Source organism: Hypanus sabinus, chromosome 3 (assembly GCF_030144855.1).
Source record: "Hypanus sabinus isolate sHypSab1 chromosome 3, sHypSab1.hap1, whole genome shotgun sequence".
NCBI lineage: Eukaryota > Metazoa > Chordata > Chondrichthyes > Myliobatiformes > Dasyatidae > Hypanus > Hypanus sabinus.
The window spans coordinates 159,030,900-159,051,290 of record NC_082708.1 but is presented as its reverse complement, the minus strand read 5'-3'; the positions used below and the strand labels follow the sequence as shown (position 1 = coordinate 159,051,290).

Sequence of the window (20,391 nt, the reverse complement as noted above, 5' to 3'; positions counted from 1 at the left end):
CACTACAAAACCTTTACCGACTCCTCTCCTGTAACTCCTCGCTGAAGCCTCGAGCAAAAGTTGGTAAAGTCTGCTCTCTCCATTGGTAAGCTACACCGCGAAGCAACTCTTAGTCCCCACCTGTTAGGCCTACCACAACTTCGCCACTATTCTAATTATCAGTTCATTTTTTTCTTTGAAGAGCACGCTAAGCATCTCTATTACTGCTAATGCTAGCAAACAGTTTATGCAAAGACGGAAAAAAACAGCCACACAAAACAAGGGATAAGCTGGAAAACAATTCCTTTGTGGCCAAAGGAACCAAACACGTTATATAAACAGTCATATCCAAAAATTAAAGTAGAGTAAAAGAATGTTACAGGCCAAACAACCAAACCTCTTTCTCACACTCTCCAAAACTCGGACCGGAGTCTACTGCACCATCCTCTTTGAGAATACTTCATCTTTGGGATGTATCTATGCTGCACCTTCTGAATTGCCCCTAGAAACTCCAGACTCTGATGTTTTGTGTCATCCCTGCTACTGTCCCTTCGAATCAACTTTGCCCAGCTCCTCTCTCATGCCTCTATAATTCCATTTGCTCCACTGAAATATCGATACATTTGACATCAGCGTCTCCCTCTCAAACTGCAGGGTGAATTCCATCATATTATGATTGCTGCCTCCTAAGGGTTTCTTGACATTCAGGTCCCTAAATCAAATCTGGTTCATTACACAACACCCAATACAGAATTGCCTTTCCTCTAGAGGACTCAACCACAATCTGGTCTAAAAACCCTTCTCGTAGGCAATTTACAAATTCCCTCTTTTGGGATCCAGCACCAACCTGGTTTTCCCAATCTATTTGCATACTGAAATCCTGATGACTATCATTGCCCTTATTACTTGCCTTTACTATCTCCCAATGAAATTTATATCCCACATCATGGCTACTGTTTGGGGACCATATATGACTTCCATCAGGGACTTTTTACACAATTTCTTAATTTTACCCTCAAGGATTCTCCATTTTCCAATCTTATGTCACCACTTTTCTAAGGATTTGAATTAATATTTTACCTACAGAGTCACCCCACCTCCTCTGCTTACCTGCCTGTCTTTTCAATACAATGTGTATCCTTGTATGTTAAGCTCCCAACTATGATCTTCTTTCAGCCATGTCTTAGTGATGCCCACAACGTCATACCTGCCAATTTCTATCTGCACTAGAAGATCATCTACTGTACTCCAGTCAGAATTTGTGGTGCACACGGGCATCAATGACATAGGTAGAAAGGGGGAAGAGGTCCTATGCAGTGAACTTAGGGCATTAGGGAAAAAGCTGAAAAACAGAACCAAGGTAGTAATCGCTGGATGTCTTCCAGTGCTGCGTGCTAGACAGGGCAGGAGCAGGATGATGGTACAGATGAATGAGTGGCTGAGGAAGTGGTGCAGAAGGCAGAGTTTCAGATTACTGCATTGTTGGGATCTCTTCTGAGGAAGGTATGCCTTGTACAAAAAGTATGGGTTACACCTGAAATTTGAGAGGAAACAGTATCCTTGTGGACAGGTTTGTTAGAGCTGTTGAGGAGGGTTTAAATTAAGGTGATTGAGTAATGGGAACCAGAGTGATAAGGCTGAGGACGGGGCAGTTGGTATAGAAATCGATGCAGTGAGACTGTAATGAGGGACAGGCAGATGAAAGGGCAGAATTGTAGTTAGTGGGATGAGTTAAAGTGTAACATGGGGGCAAAGTCGAAAGGACTGATGAATACAGTACCGGAAGTGTTATGTATGAATCTCCTATCACTGCTCTGCCTGACTTTACCCTTTCCCGCTGAGCCTCAGAGCTGGCCACAGTACCACTGGCCTGGCTGCTCTGCTGTGCCCTGATAGTTCAAGTCCACCCAGTGGTATCCAAAGGTTACCAATTGTTGCTGAGGGGAATGGCCACAGAGGGACCCTGCACTCAGTATCATCAGCTAACACACGTAGTCAAGTATGATTCTTCTCCTGGAGGCTGATCTGGTCACTTGTGGGTCTTGAGATAACTGAAGAAGCTAATCTGTGATCTCCTATTCCCTTTACATCACCTGGTGGTCACCCATCTACTATTTGAAGCCTGCACCCTGGGTGTGATGACCTCAGTAAAAGACTCATCTTTGAAATTTTCAGCCTCCCGGATGGTCCCGAGTGCCTCCAGCTCCAGCTCCAGTTCCTTGACCTTGTCAGTCAGGAGCTGAAGTTGGGTGCACTTCCTGCAGATGTAGTCATCAAGAAGCCCCTTGGGTACCCTGAAATCTCACATCTCCTTGCCTGGACTATCATCCTGCCTACACTTGTCAACATCACTAACACTATCAACTCCAGAAACTGAATAGCATTACGGACACTAAATTCCCCTACTATCATATTTTACTATTGATCAGGAACTCGAGCAACATCCTACAGATGTACCGTGGAGGTCATTCTGATTAGTTGGATGGCTGCCTGGTATGGAGGCTATGATGCAGCTGCAGAGGGTAGTGGTCTCAGCAAGCTCTGTCATGGGCACTACCCTCCCCACCATTAAGAACATCCTCAGAAGGTAATGCCTCAGGAGGGTGGCACACACCATTAAGGACCCTCACCAACCAGGACGTGCCCTTGTCTCATTGCTTCCATCGGGGAGCATGATGATGCACACGCAGCATTTTAGGAACAGCTTCTTCCCCCCCACCATCACACTTACGAATGGTCAATACTTCACTGTCTTTTTGCACTGTTTATTCAGCTTTCATATATTTCTTATTGGAACTTACAGTCACTTTTCAAGTATTGCACTGTACTGTTGCCACAAAACAGCAGATTTCACGACGTACGTCAGTGACAGTAAACCAGCTTCTGGAACAGGAATAGCCCTATACACAAGCACAAGAGATTCTGCAGATGTGGGAAACTCAGGGTAACACATCCAAAATGCTGGAGGAACTCAGCGGTTCAGACAGCATCTACTGAGGAGAATAAACAGTCAACATTTCAGGCTAAAGCTTTTCATCAGGACTAGGAAGGAAGGGGGAAGAAGCCAGAATGAGAAGGTGCGGGGAGGGGAAGGAGGACAAGCTAGAAGGTGATAGGTGAAGCCATTTGGGTGGGGAGGAGGGATGAAGTGACAAGCTGAGAGGTGATAGGTCGAAAAGGTAAAAGGCTGAAGAAGAAGGAATCCGATTGGAGAGGAGCATGGACCATGGAAGAAAAGGAAGGAGGAGGGGCAGCAGGGGGAGGTGATAGGCAAGTGAGGAGGAGAGATAAGGGGGGAACCAGGGTGGGGAATTGAAGAAGCGGTAAGGGGGGGAGGCAGAAGGGGCAAGATTTTAATCAACATGGATTGCAGATTTGGACTCACAGGTTTATGATGTGTTCTGGTTCTGGTCACTCCTTTTTGTTACTACTTTTGATCAATTTTTGAATTGGAGCAGCCTGCAGATAATGAATGCTGAGCTGAACTGTACTGAAATATGCTTTGTGATTTTGTATCTTTTATCAGGCCAAGACCCTTTATCAGTTCTGGAAAGGAAGGGGGAAGGGGAAGGAGAATAGTGGGAAGTTGATAGTTGAAGCCAGGTGGATGGGAGAAGCAGACATATGGAGAAGAAGGAATCTCATAGGAGAGGAGAATAGATCATGGGAGAAATGGAAGGAGGAGGGGCACCAGGGGGAGGCGATAGGCAGGTGAGGAGAAGAGGTAAGAGACCAGAGACTAGAGTGGGGAATTGTAAAAGAGGGAAGGGGGAAGGGGAAAAATTACTGGAGAAATCAATGTTCTTGCCATCAGGTTGGAGGATCCCTAGACGGAATGTGAGGTGCCACTCCTCCAACCTCCGAGTAACAGAAGAGGAGGTCATGGACCAACATGTCAGAATGGGAATGGGGATAGGAATTAAAATGGTTGGCCATAGGGAAATCCCACTTTTTGTGGATGGAGTGGAGGTGCTTGACAAAGCTATCTCCCAATCTACATCAGGTCTGACCAATGTAGAGGAGTCCACAACGGGAGATCTGGATATAGGAGACAACCCCAGCAGTATTGCAGGTGAAGTGTTGCCTCACCTAGGGCCCTGAATGGAGGTAAGGGAGAGATGTAGTACTTCTGCCGCTTGCAGGGCTAGTGCCAGGAGGGAGGTCAGTGCTCAGGGAGGAATGGACAAGGGAACCATGGAGGGAACAATCTCTACAGGAAATGGAGAGTGTGGGGGAGGGCGGAGATAGAGATGTGTTTGGTGGCAGGATCCTGTTGAAGATGGTGGAAGTTGCTGTAGGATGTGGAGGCTCATGAGGAGAAGAGAAACTCTCTCCCTGTGAAGGTGTTGGGAAGATGGGTTGAGTGCAGATGTCTGGGAAATGGAGAGTGTGGGGGAGGGCGGAGGTAGAGATGTGTTTGGTGGCAGGATCCTGTTGAAGATGGTGGAAGTTGCTGTAGGATGTGGAGGCTCATGAGGAGAAGAGAAACTCTCTCCCTGTGAAGGTGTTGGGAAGATGGGTTGAGTGCAGATGTCTGGGAAATGGAGAGTGTGGGGGAGGGCGGAGGTAGAGATGTGTTTGGTGGCAGGATCCTGTTGAAGATGGTGGAAGTTGCTGTAGGATGTGGAGGCTCATGAGGAGAAGAGAAACTCTCTCCCTGTGAAGGTGTTGGGAAGATGGGTTGAGTGCAGATGTCTGGGAGATGGAGGGGATGCGGGTGAGGGCAGCAGCATATACATAGTGTGGTTAACAAGAGCTACTCAGAGGACAGGGATCCTGCAGTGAGTATCTCATATCCTAACTCCGCAAAGTCTGTCCATCATCTACAAGGCTCGAGTCAAGAGTGTGATGGAACACCCTCCATTTGCATGAACAAGTGTAACTTCAACGTCACTGAAGAAGCTTGATAACATACAGAACACTTGATAGGCAACCCATCCACTTACTCCACTACTACATGGACAGAGGCAGCATTTTGTACCATCTGCAGGATGCACTGCCCCAACTCACTGAGACCCCTTGAACAGCACCTTTAAAACCCAGCACCTTTACCAGCTAGAAGGTCAAGGGAACTCCACCACCTGAATTTTGCCCTACAAGCCATCATGCTGAGTTGGAAATATATCCCTGTTCCTTCACCATCAAGGTCCTGAAAACCTCTCCCCAACAGTATCGTGTGTGCCCCCAGATATTATCTCAAACCTCAAAGACTGCAAAGGTTCAAGAAAGCAGCTCAACACCAACTTCTCAGGAGAATTAGGGTTGGACAACTAAATTCTGGCTCAGCCTGCAAAGCTCTCATCTTTTGGATCAGTAAAAAAAGTGGGCAAAAAGTTCAGCATGGTTGTCATGGGCTGGATGATGCTGCGCAACACTGTGAATTCTGTTACTTGTTCCCAAAGTATCTTTGTAGAGATAAAGCCAAGGTTAGAGATAAGACTGTGAGAAACTCCAGCACATTTTATCAAACTGCTTATGTATTATCAAGGACGGTATGATACAAATTATAAGTCTGAGTAACAGACACTGCTAGTTTACCAACAATTTCAGGGCCCTTGTATTTGAAGGCTCTCAGTGCACTAGAGCTCTGCTCACAGAAGGCAAGCTTTTTCTCATGGTAGGGATATCAAAAATCAAAAAAATATATAGGTTTAAGGTGAGAGAAATTAGGCTTAAATGGGATTTTATTTTTAAACACAGATAAGGTTGATATCTGGAGGGGAAGTGGTGGAATGAGATTGAGTACAATTATAACTTTTTAGGAACATTTAAGCAGATATTCTGCATTGGAAACTGAAATATAAACCTTCTGATACAGAGATACAACATTTAAGATACTGGACCAACTTGCAGAACCTTAGAGTCATAGAGCAATACCGCATGGGTACTGGCCCTTTAGCCCACTTCCAGGCCAATCCCAATTTCCAGGCCAACTGCTGTCAAGCCCTGCCACTCCAGCATGCTCTTAAATACTTCTAATTTACCTACCTCAAGCACTTTCTCTGACAGTTCTGTCCATCCTCTGCATGAAAAAGTTTCATAGAAACATAGAAAACATACAGTGCAATACAGGCCCTTCGGCCCACAAAGCTGTGCCAAACATGTCCCTACCTTAGAAGTACCAAGGCTTTACCCATAGCCCTCTATCCTTCAAAGCTCCAGTTAGCCATCCAGGAGTCTCTTAAAAGACCCTATCATTTCCGCCTCCACCACTGCTGCCAGCAGCCCATTCTACGCACTCACCACTCTCTGAGTAAAAAACTTACTCCTGACATCTCCTCTGTACCTACTTCCAAGCACCTTAAAACTATGCTCTCTCATGCTAACCATTTCAGCCCTGGAGAAAAGCCTCTGACTATCCACACAATCAATTCCTCTCATTATCTTGTACACCTCTATCATGTCACCTCTCATCCTCTGTCGCTCCAAGCAGAAAAGGCAGAGTTCACTCAACCTATTCTCATAAGGCATTCTCCCCAATCCAGGCAGCATCCTTGTAAATCTCCTCTGCACCCTTTCTATGGTTTTTACATCCTTCCTATAGTGAGGCGACCAGAACTGAGCACAGTACTCCAAGTGGGGTCTGACCAGGGTCCTATGTATCTGCAACATTACCTTTCGGCTCTTAAACTCAATCCCACAATTGATTAAGGCCAATGCACCGTATGCCTTCTTAACCACAGAATCAACCTGCATAGCAGCTTTGAGCATCCTGTGGACTCGGACCCCAAGATCCCTCTGATCCTCCACACTGCCAAGAGACTTATCATTAACACTATACTCTGTCATCATATTTGACCTACCAAAATGAACCACTTCACATTTATTTGGGTTGAACTCCATCTGCCACTTCTCAGCCCAGTTTTACATCCTATTAATGTCCCGTTGTAACCTCTGACAACCCTCCACACTATCCACAACACCTCCAACCTTGAGTCATCAGCAAATTTACTAACCCATCCCTCCACTTCCTCATCTAGATCATTTATAAATATCCACAAAGAGTAGGGGTCCTAGAACAGATCCCTGAGGCACACCACTGGTCACCGGCCTCCATGCAGAATATGACCTGTCTACAACCACTCTTTGCCTTCTGTGGGCAAGCCAGTTCTGGATACACAAAGCAAGGTCCCCTTGGATCCCATGCTTCTTTACTTTCTCAATAAGCCTTGCATGGGTTACTTTATCAAATGTCTTGCTGAAATCCATATACACTACATCTAAAGCTCTACTTAGTCACATCCTTTAAATCTTTCCCCTCTCATCTTAAACTTATGCTCCCTAGTTTTGGACTCCCCTCCTCTGGGGCGGGGGGGGGGGGGTGCAGAAAGACTATTAACATCCACCTAATCTATGCCTCTCACAATTTTAAATGTATCTGTAAACTTGAACAATTTATCCAAATACGAACATGAATTTCGCCAGCGCAGCTGATGAATTTTAATTTGTGAAGTGGAATAAATATGGACTAAAAAGCCATAATTGGTATTGGTAAACATGAAACTACCAGACTGATTTAAAAATGACACTGGAACCACAGACATCCTTCAGGGAATGGAAACAGTACTCCAGACTCAATAGCTTGATTGACTCTTCACACACTCAGGTCTGGCAATATCTGCTGACAAAGTCCAGGTACCATGAATAGATACATCTTGTACTATGAATGAAGCTGTCAGTGCTCCAACTTGCCCATTTATCTCAGGAAACACACCACATGAAACATAATATCTCTCTTGCCTCAGGGTTCCTGTGCTAAAGTCTTACCGTCATGGTTTATGATGGAATTGAAACTGTTCCATAGATTTTATGCCCATTCCTGTACTTGGGTGCTGGTCCCAACCCTCCTTCGTCCCCCCGGAACACAAGTGCATTAGGATAAAGGTTCACCTCATTTCTGAGGAGATTTACAGATCTGACCATGAATATAATATTTGATTATAGAGTTACCGATAATCCTGGTCACGTGTTTTAACTGAAAATATGAAGAGGAAATGATAATTTTCGGTGTTAATATTTAGCCTTCAGCTAGCAAAAAAAAATTACTTCAATACTCGCCTGAAACGACCTCTCTCGCCATTTTGCAGGTAACTGGAGTCCAACGTGAAGACTGCAGTGGCTACCGACCCCTGAGGCGCAAGATAGTTCAAGAAAGAGCGATTGTTACGAAATGAATATTGTTTGGGGAGGAGGGGGAGGGGGAATCCCTTTCATTATAGGTCATTATCCGTCTCCCCACATCGGCGGATTTATAATCATCAATGAAAAGTCAATGCTTTGGAACCTCTGCGCGATTTTCCAATCTAATCTTAGAAGAAACCCTATTCACTTTCATTCACATATTTTCAGCAGGATGCGTTTTTGTGAAGACACCACATATTCCTGATGAAGGGTCCCGGCCAAACGTCGACAGTTTACTCTTTTCCATAGATGCTGCCTGGTCTGCTGAGTTCCTCCAGCATTTTGTGTGTTGCTATGGAATTCCAGCATCTGCAGATTTTCTTGTGTTTGTGATATTATTCAACTAATATTTTCATCTACATAACTTTAATTACCTCCACTCACTTTATTACCGCCAACTGGTGACAATGTTATTCGCAGTTCGGTATTAATTTTCACCAAACTGTTATTACCTCTGGTCTAAAAGACCCTTCTCTCGAAATCCCCCTCGCCTCCCGACTCGTTGTGTTTCCAGGGTTGCGTGAAAGGCCGTTGTTCGCCTTGTCTTACTAGCCCGTGAGGCACAACACGCACGCCAAACCTTTGCTCTCCTCGCTCTGAGCAAAAGCTCCGCTCTCGCCCCGACTCAGAGACAATACCAAACCTGCCGAGTGTGGGATGAAACTTCTGAAGTATTAGCTTGTAATGAAGGTTTAAGTTTGTTGAGGCTGAAATCCCCCCTAAGCGCCCACTAATCAACATCACCACTCCCCACGTCTTAGCAACCTCACAATGACTTGAGCAACACCGAGCGGCCGAGCAAAACATTCCTATTGCCGGTGCCCAAGACAATGGTGATCTTCAACAAACAAACTTCACAAAAGTTTGCAGCTACGAAACAAAAGGAAACCATGACAAATAGTGGGAAAAAAGTACAGTCGACGTTTCCGGTCGAGACCCTTCGCAGGTCTCCGCCCGAAACGTCACTTTTTTTCCACGGATGCTGCCTAACCTCCTGAGTTCCTCCAGCATTTTGTTTGTGTTGCTTGGGTTTCCAGCAACTGCAGATTTTCTCTTGTTCATGCCAAATAGTCTCCGACCTTGGACAACAACATGGATAGGAAACAAAGGATATGGGCCAGACTTAAGCAAATAGGACTGGCTTAGATTGGCATCTTGGCCGGTAAGAACCAGTTAGTCCAAAATATGTATTTTGTGACTATGATTTTATGACCACGGATGTTGCCTGTCACAGAGTCATTTCAGCATTTTCTGTTTTTATTTCAGATTTCCAGCATGAGTTTTTTAAAATATTTTTTCATCTCCTACTTAAATTATTTTCTCCTCCACCTGGCTAGGCTTCTGTGGATAACAAACCTCACAAGCTTTGTTGACAGTGCCCGGGGTAATCAGGAGATAAACCAGTAAGAATCCTGGACACCATCTATTGCAAGGAAGAGCCTGGCCCTGGGGCAGGGAAAAGGACCAATCATTTGGCCAACCTGAGATCTCTTATCTCAGAGTTGTGAGAGTAGTTTGGGTGAGTACTGGTCCAAAAGGAATTATTGACTCCAGATCAACATAATTTACAGGGATATTTGCAATTGATATAATAAAGTGTTTCAATACCTTTGCAGGTAATTTGGATTATAGGATTTGTGTGGTCATACACTAAGTTAATTGATAAGGATAAGGGTCAAGACTGGGTTTGTTTTTCCAGGAGTAAAGGTGCTTAAGAGAGAATCTGATTGAGGTACATAAAATTATGAGGGGTGTAGATAGGGTAAACTGCAGGACCTAATCACCCATCCCAATGGACCCAATCTCAGTTACCAGCCTAAAAGACGCATTTATTCCCACTTGTTGCTTTCTATCTCTTTAGCTATTTCTCAATCCATGCCAGATACTCTACTCCCAATTCAACGTGTTATCACTTCAAACATTTTTCTTCAATACCAATTAACATAGTACATATTTGGATGAAAGCAATGTCATTGGTAGACAGGGTAATGAAGTCGGCATTTGGCATTCTGTCCTTCATCAGTCAGGACATTGAGCGTAAATTGGGACATTATGTTGCAGTGGTACAAGACGTTGGTGAGGTCAATTTGGAATTTTGTGTACAGCTTTGGTTATGCTGTTATAGGGAAAATGTCATTAAGCTGGAAAGAATGCAAAGAGGATTTACGAGAACGTTGGCAGGAACCAAGTCATAAGCAGAGGTTGGGCAGCCCAAGGCTTTATTTCATGGAGTGTTGAAGACTGAGAGGTGACCTAAGAGAGATGTATGAGGGGGCATAGATAGGGTGAATGCACACAGCTTTTTCGGCAAACCTAGAGGTCAGTGGTTTAAGGTGAGAGCAGAGTTATATTTAAATAGGCCTGAGTGAGAGAGTGGTATGTAGCAATCATAAGACAGAGCAGAATTAAGTCATTCAGCCCATCGAGTGTGCTCTGTCATTCAATCTTTGCTGATTTTTTCAACCCGAAACGTTGACTGCTTCTTTCAATGGATGCTGCCTGACCTGCTGAGTTCATCCAGCTTTTTTGTACGTCTTGATAAGAACCTATCGACCACTGCCTTAAATACACACAATGACTTCACCCCTACAACAAATTCCACAGATTCATCACACTCTGGCTAAAGAAATTCTTCCACGTCTCATTTTTAAGACATCCCCTTATTCTGCGGCTGTGTTCTAGACACCCCTATAATGAACCTATCCTCTCACATCCACAATATATAGGAGGTGGCAGGAGAAGTGCTTGAGGCAGGTTTAATAACAGCATTAAAACATTTGGATAAGTACATGGATTGGAAAGGTTAGTGGGATACAGGTCAAATGCAGGAAAATGGGACTAGCTTAGATGGGCATCTTGGTTAGTGTGGGCAGGTTGGGCCAAAAAAAATCTCTACACCCCGAGGTCAACCTCACTGACAAATGAAAATGACCCTTTGTCTAAGTCCTTCATGACCTTACAGACCCAGATATGGACCACCGCCCTTCTCCAGATTAGTACTATGGGATCCTCTCTATCCATCAGAGTAGACGAGCTCTGGTTAAATCAATGCATGGCTGCAGAGGGCTGTAGACTCAGTTAGCTTCATTCCGGGCGCAACCCACCCCATCATCGAGCAAAGGCATTTTCAAAAGGCAATGCACCAAAAGGGCATCATTCGTCACTCTGGTCAAGCAGGATATGCCCTCTACCATGTGGGAGAAAGTACAGGAGCCTGACGATGCACACACAACGATTCAGGAACGGCTTCTTCCCTTTCGCAATCAGTTTTCTGAATGGTCCGTGAACAGAAACGCTTAATTGACTGATTTATCTATCACTTAATTTATCCATATGCCTTGGAATGTACTACTACAAAAAACAAATTTCACGACATATGTCAGCGATTATAAACCTGATTCTGATTCCTCCAACAGTGAGGCATTCCTGCACCAAGAGACGGATTTTGTGCATAAGTCCCGGCCAAAGCTGCCTGACTCGACCAGACCATTGCCGACGGTCTGCTCTGTCGGGGGAAACGCGAGGCGGTAACTTGGTCGGTCAGGAGGAGTCACGGCTGCAACACGCTGCGTCTCCTCACCCGCCCAGCCCAGCCCAGCCCATTGAGGGCGGACGTCGGTTTAGCCAACCAGAATCTGGGTGCCTATGATTGATATCTGCTTTGACCATTCACAGATGAGATTGGCGTTCCCTTGCTGCAGCTGCTTGGACGGTGAACTGCCTCGCTTTTGCAGCGCTGAGAAGATGGCGGGGTCTGCAGGCCAGGTGAGCTTGGGAATCTTACAACCCGAAGTGCCTTTGCTGGGGCCGTGGTCCGGTGGTAGGGAAGGCGGCTGTGCAAGGTGTCCTGATCGCAGGCCCGGCTCGTGTATCCAGTGTAACCGCTCACAGCAATGTTACAGGACGCAGCACTGTGTTGGAGCGCGCCCAAGGGCATTCCGGCTCCCCGAGGGTGCGGTGGGGTTGTGTGTTGCTATTCCGGGGTGTTTGAAACAGGTTGGGTGTTGCCGGTTTGAGAATTTGGTGGTGGGGGGGGGTTCCATTATCAGACTGGAGGGGGTTAAGGATTAAACAACATACAGTTAACAGCGAAGATTGAACTCGGGATATTGACCGCATAATCGACGGTCTTTTTCAGAGCGGAGTGGTGAACTAAGTTCATGTTTTCTTGTTCTAAGTCAATCAATCAGCTGCGTTCTAAATGAAATATATCAAAAACACACAATTTCTAAATTAGTTGAATGTTTGTGGTACATTTTCAAAGGCCACAGTGCATATGGTGTACTGTTCTGGTCGGCCCATTAAATGAATGATGTTGAGGCTTTGCAAAAAGGATGCAGAAGATGTTTATCAGGATGCCGTTCGGCTTAGAGGGTAGGACTTCTAAGGAGGGTTTGGGCAAACTTGAGTGGTTTTCTCTCCCATTTCTGAGGCTTGGGAGAGCCCTAATAGAATTTTATAAAACTATGAGAAGGGTACATCTTTTCCCCAGGGTACAACGATCAAATACTAAGAGACATGCATTTAAGATGGGGGGAGAGGTTTAAAGGAGATGTGTGGGGTAAGTTATTTTAGACAGAGAATGGTAGGTGCCCAGAACAGGCTGCCAACAGGTTTGTGGTGAAAGCAGATATGTTAGTGGTGTTTTTTAAAATTCATTTATGGGATATGGTGTCGCCAGCTGAGCCAGCATTTATTGCTCATCCCTAGTTGCCCTTGAGAAGGTGTTTAAGAGGCTGTTAACTAGAGAGCCAGCTGGTGGCATAGTGGCATCAGCATCGGATTTCAAAGTGAAGGTTGCGGAGTTTGAATCGGGCCAAGAAGAACAAGCTGGCAGGTGATAGGTGAAACTGGGAGTGAAGTGAAGAGCTGGGAAGTAGATTGATGAAAGAGAGAAAGGGCTGGAGAAGGGTAGAAGACCATGGAAGAAAGTGAAGGGGGAGGAGCACAAAGGAGGTGTTGTTAAGATGAAAGAGGGAATGGGGAATGGTAAAGGGGGGCAATTACCAGAAGTTTGAGAAATTGATGTTCTTGCTGTCAGGTTGGAGGCTACCCAGATGAAATATAAGGTGTTCTTCCTCCAACCTGAGTATAACCTCATTACGACAGCAGAGGAGGCCATGGACTGACATACGGGAATGGGAGGTAGAATTAAAATGGGCGGCCACAAGGAGATCCTGCTTTTTTGGGCAGACAGAGTGTAGATGCTCGGTGAAGTGGTCTCCCAATCTACATCGGGTCTCACCAGAGCGCCATACTGGGAGCTCTGGGTACAGTCGATGACCCCAACGGAGTCATGAGTCGCCTCACCGAGGAGGACTGTTTGGGGCCCTGAAAGGAAGTGAGGGAGGAGGTGTAGGGGGAAGGACAAATGAAGAAGGGAGTAGTGTAGAGAACAATTCCTGCAGAAAGTGTGAGGAAGGGAAAGATTTGTTCAGTGGTGTATCTAAGGTATGGCACGTGTCCTGGGCACCGCTTGAAGGGGGGCACAACTGAGCAGTTTCTATTAAAGTCAGACAAGCCATCCTCAGATAGTGAAAAAAGAATTTTCTTCAGATTTATGATCTGCCTTTGATTATCATGGGTGAGAAGCACTAGGATGGCCTTATTTCAGAGCATTGTGTAAGAAGACCATGAAATGTTTCTTCACGAAGAAGGGAAGTGGAGCTGAAGGATGGAAGAGACGAAAGTTGGAGGCAGAGGAAGCCAAGAAGTTGAGCAAGTTCTTCATGCCCTTCTTTGAAAAGCCCAGAACAAGTAGTTCTACACGTTCCATGGAGTCGCCTGCACCTGCTACAAGTTTTTTAGAATCCGAAGGTGGATCAAATACAAATGCGTCACAAGCCGAGGAGGAAGTCAAGTCAGATAAATCCGAGTATGACGAGATTAAGAGTGAGGCTGCCACAGAGAACGTGGACATGACAGGAGGGGAAGATGGTGGTGGTGGTGATGATGTCGAGTTTATTGACAAGATTGAACCTGACCACACCGAACCTAGTGAACTGGATGGTGTCAAAGAGCCTCGAACAGTCATACCAGAAGTGATTAAACAGCATGACATTGGACTTCTGAAGTTCGACAAGGATACTGGAAAATCAATTCTGCCTGATGCATTGAGAACAGAAATAATAAAGTTGGGTTTGAAGTATTTCCAGAACAGTGAGGGGCCTTTCCTACCAACAAATAACCACTCAATGAACAAAACTTGGTTCAAAAGGAAATTGGGAAATGGTCGTGGTGAGGAAGTGACTCGCTCATGGCTGGTCTATTCCTCTTCTAAAAAGTCTGCATTTTGTATCTGTTGTCTCCTCTATTCCCGGTCAGACCATCAATCCTCATTGGAGCAGGAAAGTGGATTCAACCAGTGGAAAGCACCTGGAAGGATTAGTGTTCATGAAAATGAATCATCAGGAATGCTTCACACAGTGGAAAGAAATGGAAATAAATTAAGCTGGAAACAGAGGAGTTATTGATGGGGTATCTCAGTTACAGATTGAGGAGGAAAAGCAGAAGTGGCATGATATCTTGACGAGAATCCTTCACTGTATAAAATTCCTTGTGACTCAGAATCTGGCTTTGCGAGGACTCGGAGTCACTTCAACTAGACAATGACTCCAATGTGGGAAATTTCCTTGGCTTACTGAAACTACTGGCCATCTTTGACCCTGTCATAAAAGAACACCTCACTCATTTGGGAAGTCATCCTGGATCCACGTCTTATTTTTTACCGGGTGTACAGAACGAATTCATGCACATGATGGCATCCACTGTTCACCAGAGTTTACTGAGAAGCATTCATAAAATCAAGTACTATGGTCTCATGTTTGACTTAACTCCTGATCAGGCGCACCATGAGCAGATGTCAGAAGTAGTGAGGTATGTGGAAGTTGATTTTGAGAGGAAAACAGTCCGTGTTAGAGAGTCCTTGGTTTTATCCAGATTGTTGAAGACATCTTGAAACAGCTAGAGAAGGACGAAATGAAGCTATAAGATTGTGGGTCACAGTGCTATGACAATGCTGCTGTGATGGCTGGACACAGAAATGATGTTTATCAATGAATAAGTGAGCAAACAACCTGGCAGTGTTTGTGAATTGCGACAATCACTCACTCAACTTGGTGGGTGTACCTGCAGCCAAGCAGGATACAATGATGGTCATATTTTTTGGAACCATCGAAGCTCTCTATGTGTTTTTCTTTCATTCAACACAGCACTGGGAAAAACTCAAAAACGCCATGCCTGTGATTGTTAAGTCGGAGTCCGAAAGCAGGTGGAGTGCAAGGACAGAAGCAGTGAAGCTCGTCAACAAGTACCTTGAGGAGATACTTCAAGTCCTCCAGGACATGATAGACAATGAAAACGAGACCAGTGAAACAAGAAGTGACACAAGGCAGCTGTATAACTGCACGTTGAGTTACGATTTTCTGATTTTGCTAGGATTTTGGAACAAAGTACTCATTCGCATTGTCTGTATTCAAAAGAGGCTGCAGGATCCTAGCATGAATGTCCATGATGCTGCCCTGGCTTTGAAAGGCCTCCGAGATCACTTTTGTGATGAAAGAGAAGTGTTGGTCAGTGAGTCAGTCGAAGAAGGAGTCAGCCTCTGTCAATAATGGAATATTGAAGTTGAAAGACGTCAGAGATGAAAGAAACGAATGGTTGATGAGAACTCGAGAGATGCTGGGTTAACAGCTAAGGAGGAAATGGAAAGAGTCATGAAGGGAATATTCGACCGCCTTCACAGAGAAATGGCCAAAAGGTTCGCTCGTTTGCACGACACTGACGCCAAGTTTGGGTTCCTTCTCGATGTCGAGGGACTGTGTTACTGTGCTGACAGTGGTCCCCAATCACCAGGCCGCAAAGCATGTGCTACCGGGCCACGAGGAAATGATGTGATTTGGCGAAATGAAATTATATGAGTCAGCTGCACCTTTCCTCATTCCTTGTCACACCCACTGTTGAACTTAGACACACACAAGGTCATCAGTCGCCTAAACGCAGTGATACCCTAGTGCCAGGGATCACTGGTTGGACTCGGGTAACTGGCCGCCTCGCATGGTCGGCGAGAAGTGCCGTTGATACCGGCCTGGAGCGCAGACAGATGGGCGGCGCCTCTAAACCTGTTTAGCACGCCAAATGTTTGTGGGGAACCCAGTGCTAAAATATTCACAGACGACCTAATTGAGGCTCAGGGTTTCAAAAGTAGCAGAGCAGCTACCTTGCTGCGATCTACTGAAAGTCATTCCTTGAGCCAAACTTTTGTCGGCCGATAGATTCTACCTACCTACAAGGGGGGCGGGCACATGCCCTGTTGCACTCCTCGCTCGGTCAGTCGCTCTCTCTGGACTGTGACTGCCATGGCCCCGGTACAGGCACCACCGGCCCTTACCTTGTCCTCTCACCCCACCACCCACCATGACCAGCCACACCTGGCCAAGGCATCTAGCGGTGGGCGGGCGGAAAGCTGGAGTTCGGGCCCGGAGGCTGTCTAAATGAGGTATTGAAGCCCTCAAAACGGCTTCGGCATCTTGAGTCGAAGCACCCTGCACTTAAAAACAAACTCAAAGGGTTTCTTAAGTGGAAAAAAAGTGAGCAAGCGAGACAGAAGCAAGTGCTGAGAGCCATGAAAACTAAATTGCGGAATAGACTGGACATAAGGAACCCCCTTTGAGTATCACTGTCTCCCATCACCCCTTGATGGGACCGTTTTGTTGCAGGGTAACAACGAATTCCCGCTGATTCAGCGATATTGGTGTGCTGCAATGATTTTATATGTTCATACGAGGAAAATATGTGCTGTGTGTTTAATATCGAAAGGTTACTTAAAATGTTATGATGCTATTCACTTATAATTGACTTATCACTATATTCATGCGAGGAATATATGTGCTGTGGGTTTAAAATTAAATCCATTAGATAAACCCTTTTAGAAATGAAATTGAATGTATTAGCCACTTATAATTGACTTACCACCCCTGACTAAAGAAGAAGTGCGAAAATTTGGGTGAATTGTACAGCTCTGATGTTGATGAACAGCAGCTATATAAAGAAATTTTGGATTGCAGAATGTTGCTATCAAGGCAGGTCAACATGAAAATATCAAGACCTGAAGAGCTTCTTGAATTACTGTTCAGTATGGAGATGAGAGTGTCTTCCCAAATCTTTGCATTGCTATTCAGATAATGCTAACCATCGCAGTTTCCATCACCAGCTTCAGCAAGTTAAAACTAGTACTTCCATATTTGAGAGCCTCCATGGGTCAAGGCAGACTCTGTGATCTTGCTCTGCTGAGTGTAGAAAGAGAAGAAACTGAAAAAACGGACTTTAATCACATCATAGACCAATTTGCATCAGTGAAAGCAAGGAAGGTGCAGTTATAATTTTTATGTAGTGCCATAATTTGTTAATTAAAAGATTAATGCTTGATTTGTATTTTTGAGCTGATACTATGGTAAAGTTATCTAAAAGATGGGTGTCAGATTTTTGGACAGGGGCGCAATTTCAATGCTTGCCATTGGTGCTATTTTCCATCGATATGCCCCTGGGTGGGATCCCATTGGAGATGGCAGAAGTTACAGAGAATTATCAGCCCTGATGAAAGGTCTTGGCCCAAAGCAATGTCTGTTTACTTTTTTCCATAGATGCTGCCTGGCCTGTTGAGTTCCTCCAATGTTTTGTGTGTGTTGCTCTGGATTTCCAGCATTTGCGGATTTTCTCATCACAGAGGATTATATGCTGGACGCAGAGACTAGTGGGGTGATAGGTGAGGACAAGAGGAACCCTATCCCTGGTGGGGTGGCAGGAGGAAGGGGTGAGGGCAGGCGTGTACGAAATGCAAGAGATGTGGGCGAGGGCAGCATTGATGGTGGAGGAAGGAAAGCTCCTTTCTTTAAAGGAGGAGGGCATCTCATTAGTTCTGGAATGAAAAGCCTCATCCTGACAGCAGGTGCGGTGGAAATGGAAGAACTGAGAGAAATGCTTGGCATTTTAACAAGTGGCAGGGTGGGAAATTGAGAGAAGGGGATGTCATTTTAACAAGTGACAATGTGGGATTGTTTCTCTCACTGACTTCTGATGGTCATTGTCATCTTTGCTTCTACTATAGTTTTTAAGAACTGGTCAGGACACATCTGGTCACCACACTACAAGAAGCATGGAATCAAATTGGAGAAATGAGTCACCAGGGTATTGCTGTGAATTAGAGGATTGAGTTATAAACAGATTGGATAGGCTGGGCCTGCTTTCCCTGGAGTGATGGAGGCAGAGAGATGACATGATGGAGGTATATAAAATTATGAGATTCAGTGATAGGGTGGAGAGTCAGTTGCCCTGTGGTAGTTGTGCCGAAACAGAGGGAAGAGGTTTAAAGAGGATTTGATGGGTTAATTTTCTTCACACAGAGCAGTTATTTGAAAAAGAGCTGCCGGGGAGATGGGAGGAGGCAGGAACAGTAGCAACATTCGAAGGGCATCTGGTCGGGCAAGGTGTAGAAGGATACAGACTAACACAGGCAAGCTGGATTACTGTTGGTAGGCATGAGGGTCAGCAGGTACACGGTGGGCCGAAGGGCCTGCTATACAACTCTAAATCTGTTGAGTAACCATAGTACATTCAGAGACAAGTTCAGAAATTACATTTTTATCATTCTGTTGTTCAAGGAATAGTTATGACAGACAGTTTGTGATTTTAGTGTACATACCTTGTAGACTTTATACTTTTGGCACAACACCATTCAGCTTGCACCATCTGTAGCCAGCAAGCCGTGACCCTCTTCATCAGCCAGAGGAACAATTCAAAGTTTAGTTCTTTATTTGCTTATTTAATTAAATATGGAATTGGCAACCCAGCATGCAGCTTATCCTTGGATCTCAGCTACATCTTCTGAAGAGACAATTTATCTTGAATATCTCACAAACTACCACCACTCTGATCACTTTGAAATAAAATTGACATTTTTTGTCCTAATTGTGATCTTGTAAAAAAGATGTATAATTTCTGTTTTTTTTTGTTTTTCTTGTGAATACTGCTAAGAACCTGTGATGCCACTGTAAGTTGTTTTTTAATTGCATCGGAGCATAAATATGCACATGCATATAATGGTAAGCTTGACTTTGACTCTGTCTTCTTTGATTGGCCTGTTGTCCTTCTTCCTGGCATCTCCAGCCTAGCTCTCTACCCCTCTGCCACAAAATTTAACCTTCAATGTTTATCAATAAGGGATGTGGATTTTTAGGACACCAGCTCTAATTCAAAAGGTAGCCTACAGTTGAGTCAGAAGGACAGGGTTTGAGACTTGAGTGCAAAATTTGTGCTGAGGTGCTAATTCATTATCTAAAATTTAATACTTTTTATTTATCTGTTATGCTGTTAAATAAAGGTACAAAAGAGGATGATGGAAGACATCAAGCAGATAAACTTCTAGCTGCTGTCTGCAGCCTGTGAAGACCTGCCACAGTGGGAATGAAACATAAATCAAATATTGTTTTGTCAGTGAGAGATGCGCCTTGATCTGCCTGAAATGTGTTTGCCTTGCAGTGTCAGATGTTCAAGAGTGAATACTGTCAGCTGGCGTATTCCAGGGTGTAGGAGTACGAGCTGAGGGGCTGAGGCTTAGTGTAGCCAATTCAGAGGCTGTTGGGGAAACAACCACAGTTAAGTCCTGCTGTGGTTGCTGAGGGACTGGGCCTGTGTAAAAGCCTCTCCAAAAGTTCATGGATACATTGAAAGAGAAACGTGAGGAAAATTAACGCATTGTAAGTGAAGGTATCTATTTCATAGAGCAATACAGCACGGGCTTGCAGGCCCTCTGGCCCAATGGGTCCACAGCTTGAAAAATCCAGTCATCCTCAACCTTTGGTCAATAAATGTGCTATCTGTATCTTCTGTCCAGTCCCGGTGTTTAGCTTCACTTATTCCACAGTCAGAGTTGGTTTATTACTGTCACACGTACCACGGTACAATTAAAAAATGAAGTGATGTTAAGGGTCCATTTTCTGGTACTAGGGAACCATCCAGTTGTCTTTTAGCACCAGGGTGGAAGCTATCTTGAGCCTGGTAGCATGAGCTTTCGGGCTTTTAAAGATATAAAAGTCTGCCCAGTGGGAGGGGAAGAGTCCAGTGTTGGGTGGAACTTTGGTTATGTTGGCTGCTCCACTGAGGCAGTGAGAAGTGTAGTCAAGAGTCCATGGGCTGGAGAATAGTTTCCGTGATGTGCTGAGCTGTGCCCACAAC

At 45.0% G+C, this 20,391-nt stretch overlaps 2 protein-coding genes across 4 annotated transcripts in view; one reads left to right on the top strand and one right to left on the bottom strand.

The window, feature by feature from the left end:
* The window catches only part of LOC132391809 (uncharacterized), a 39,199-nt gene extending 27,501 nt beyond the window's left edge, over nt 1-11,698 (bottom strand). Inside the window, exons 1-2 of one of the 3 annotated variants that reach the window (XM_059965445.1) lie at nt 11,555-11,681; nt 8,038-8,108 (exon numbers count right to left, since the gene is read on the bottom strand). The gene's annotated coding sequence lies outside the window, so the exon portion shown is untranslated. Of the gene's footprint in view, nt 1-8,037; nt 8,109-11,554 lie in introns of all 3 variants that reach the window. The other 2 variants (XM_059965447.1, XM_059965446.1) reach the window with 2 other exon arrangements.
* A 94-nt stretch (nt 11,699-11,792) lies between these two features.
* Nucleotides 11,793-20,391, top strand: part of LOC132391808 (alcohol dehydrogenase class-3) — a 29,547-nt gene continuing 20,948 nt past the window's right edge. The window contains exon 1 of the mRNA XM_059965444.1: nt 11,793-11,925. Within this exon, the coding sequence (XP_059821427.1) occupies nt 11,806-11,925 (120 nt within the window). The 5' untranslated portion in view covers nt 11,793-11,805. The remainder of the gene's footprint in view (nt 11,926-20,391) is intronic.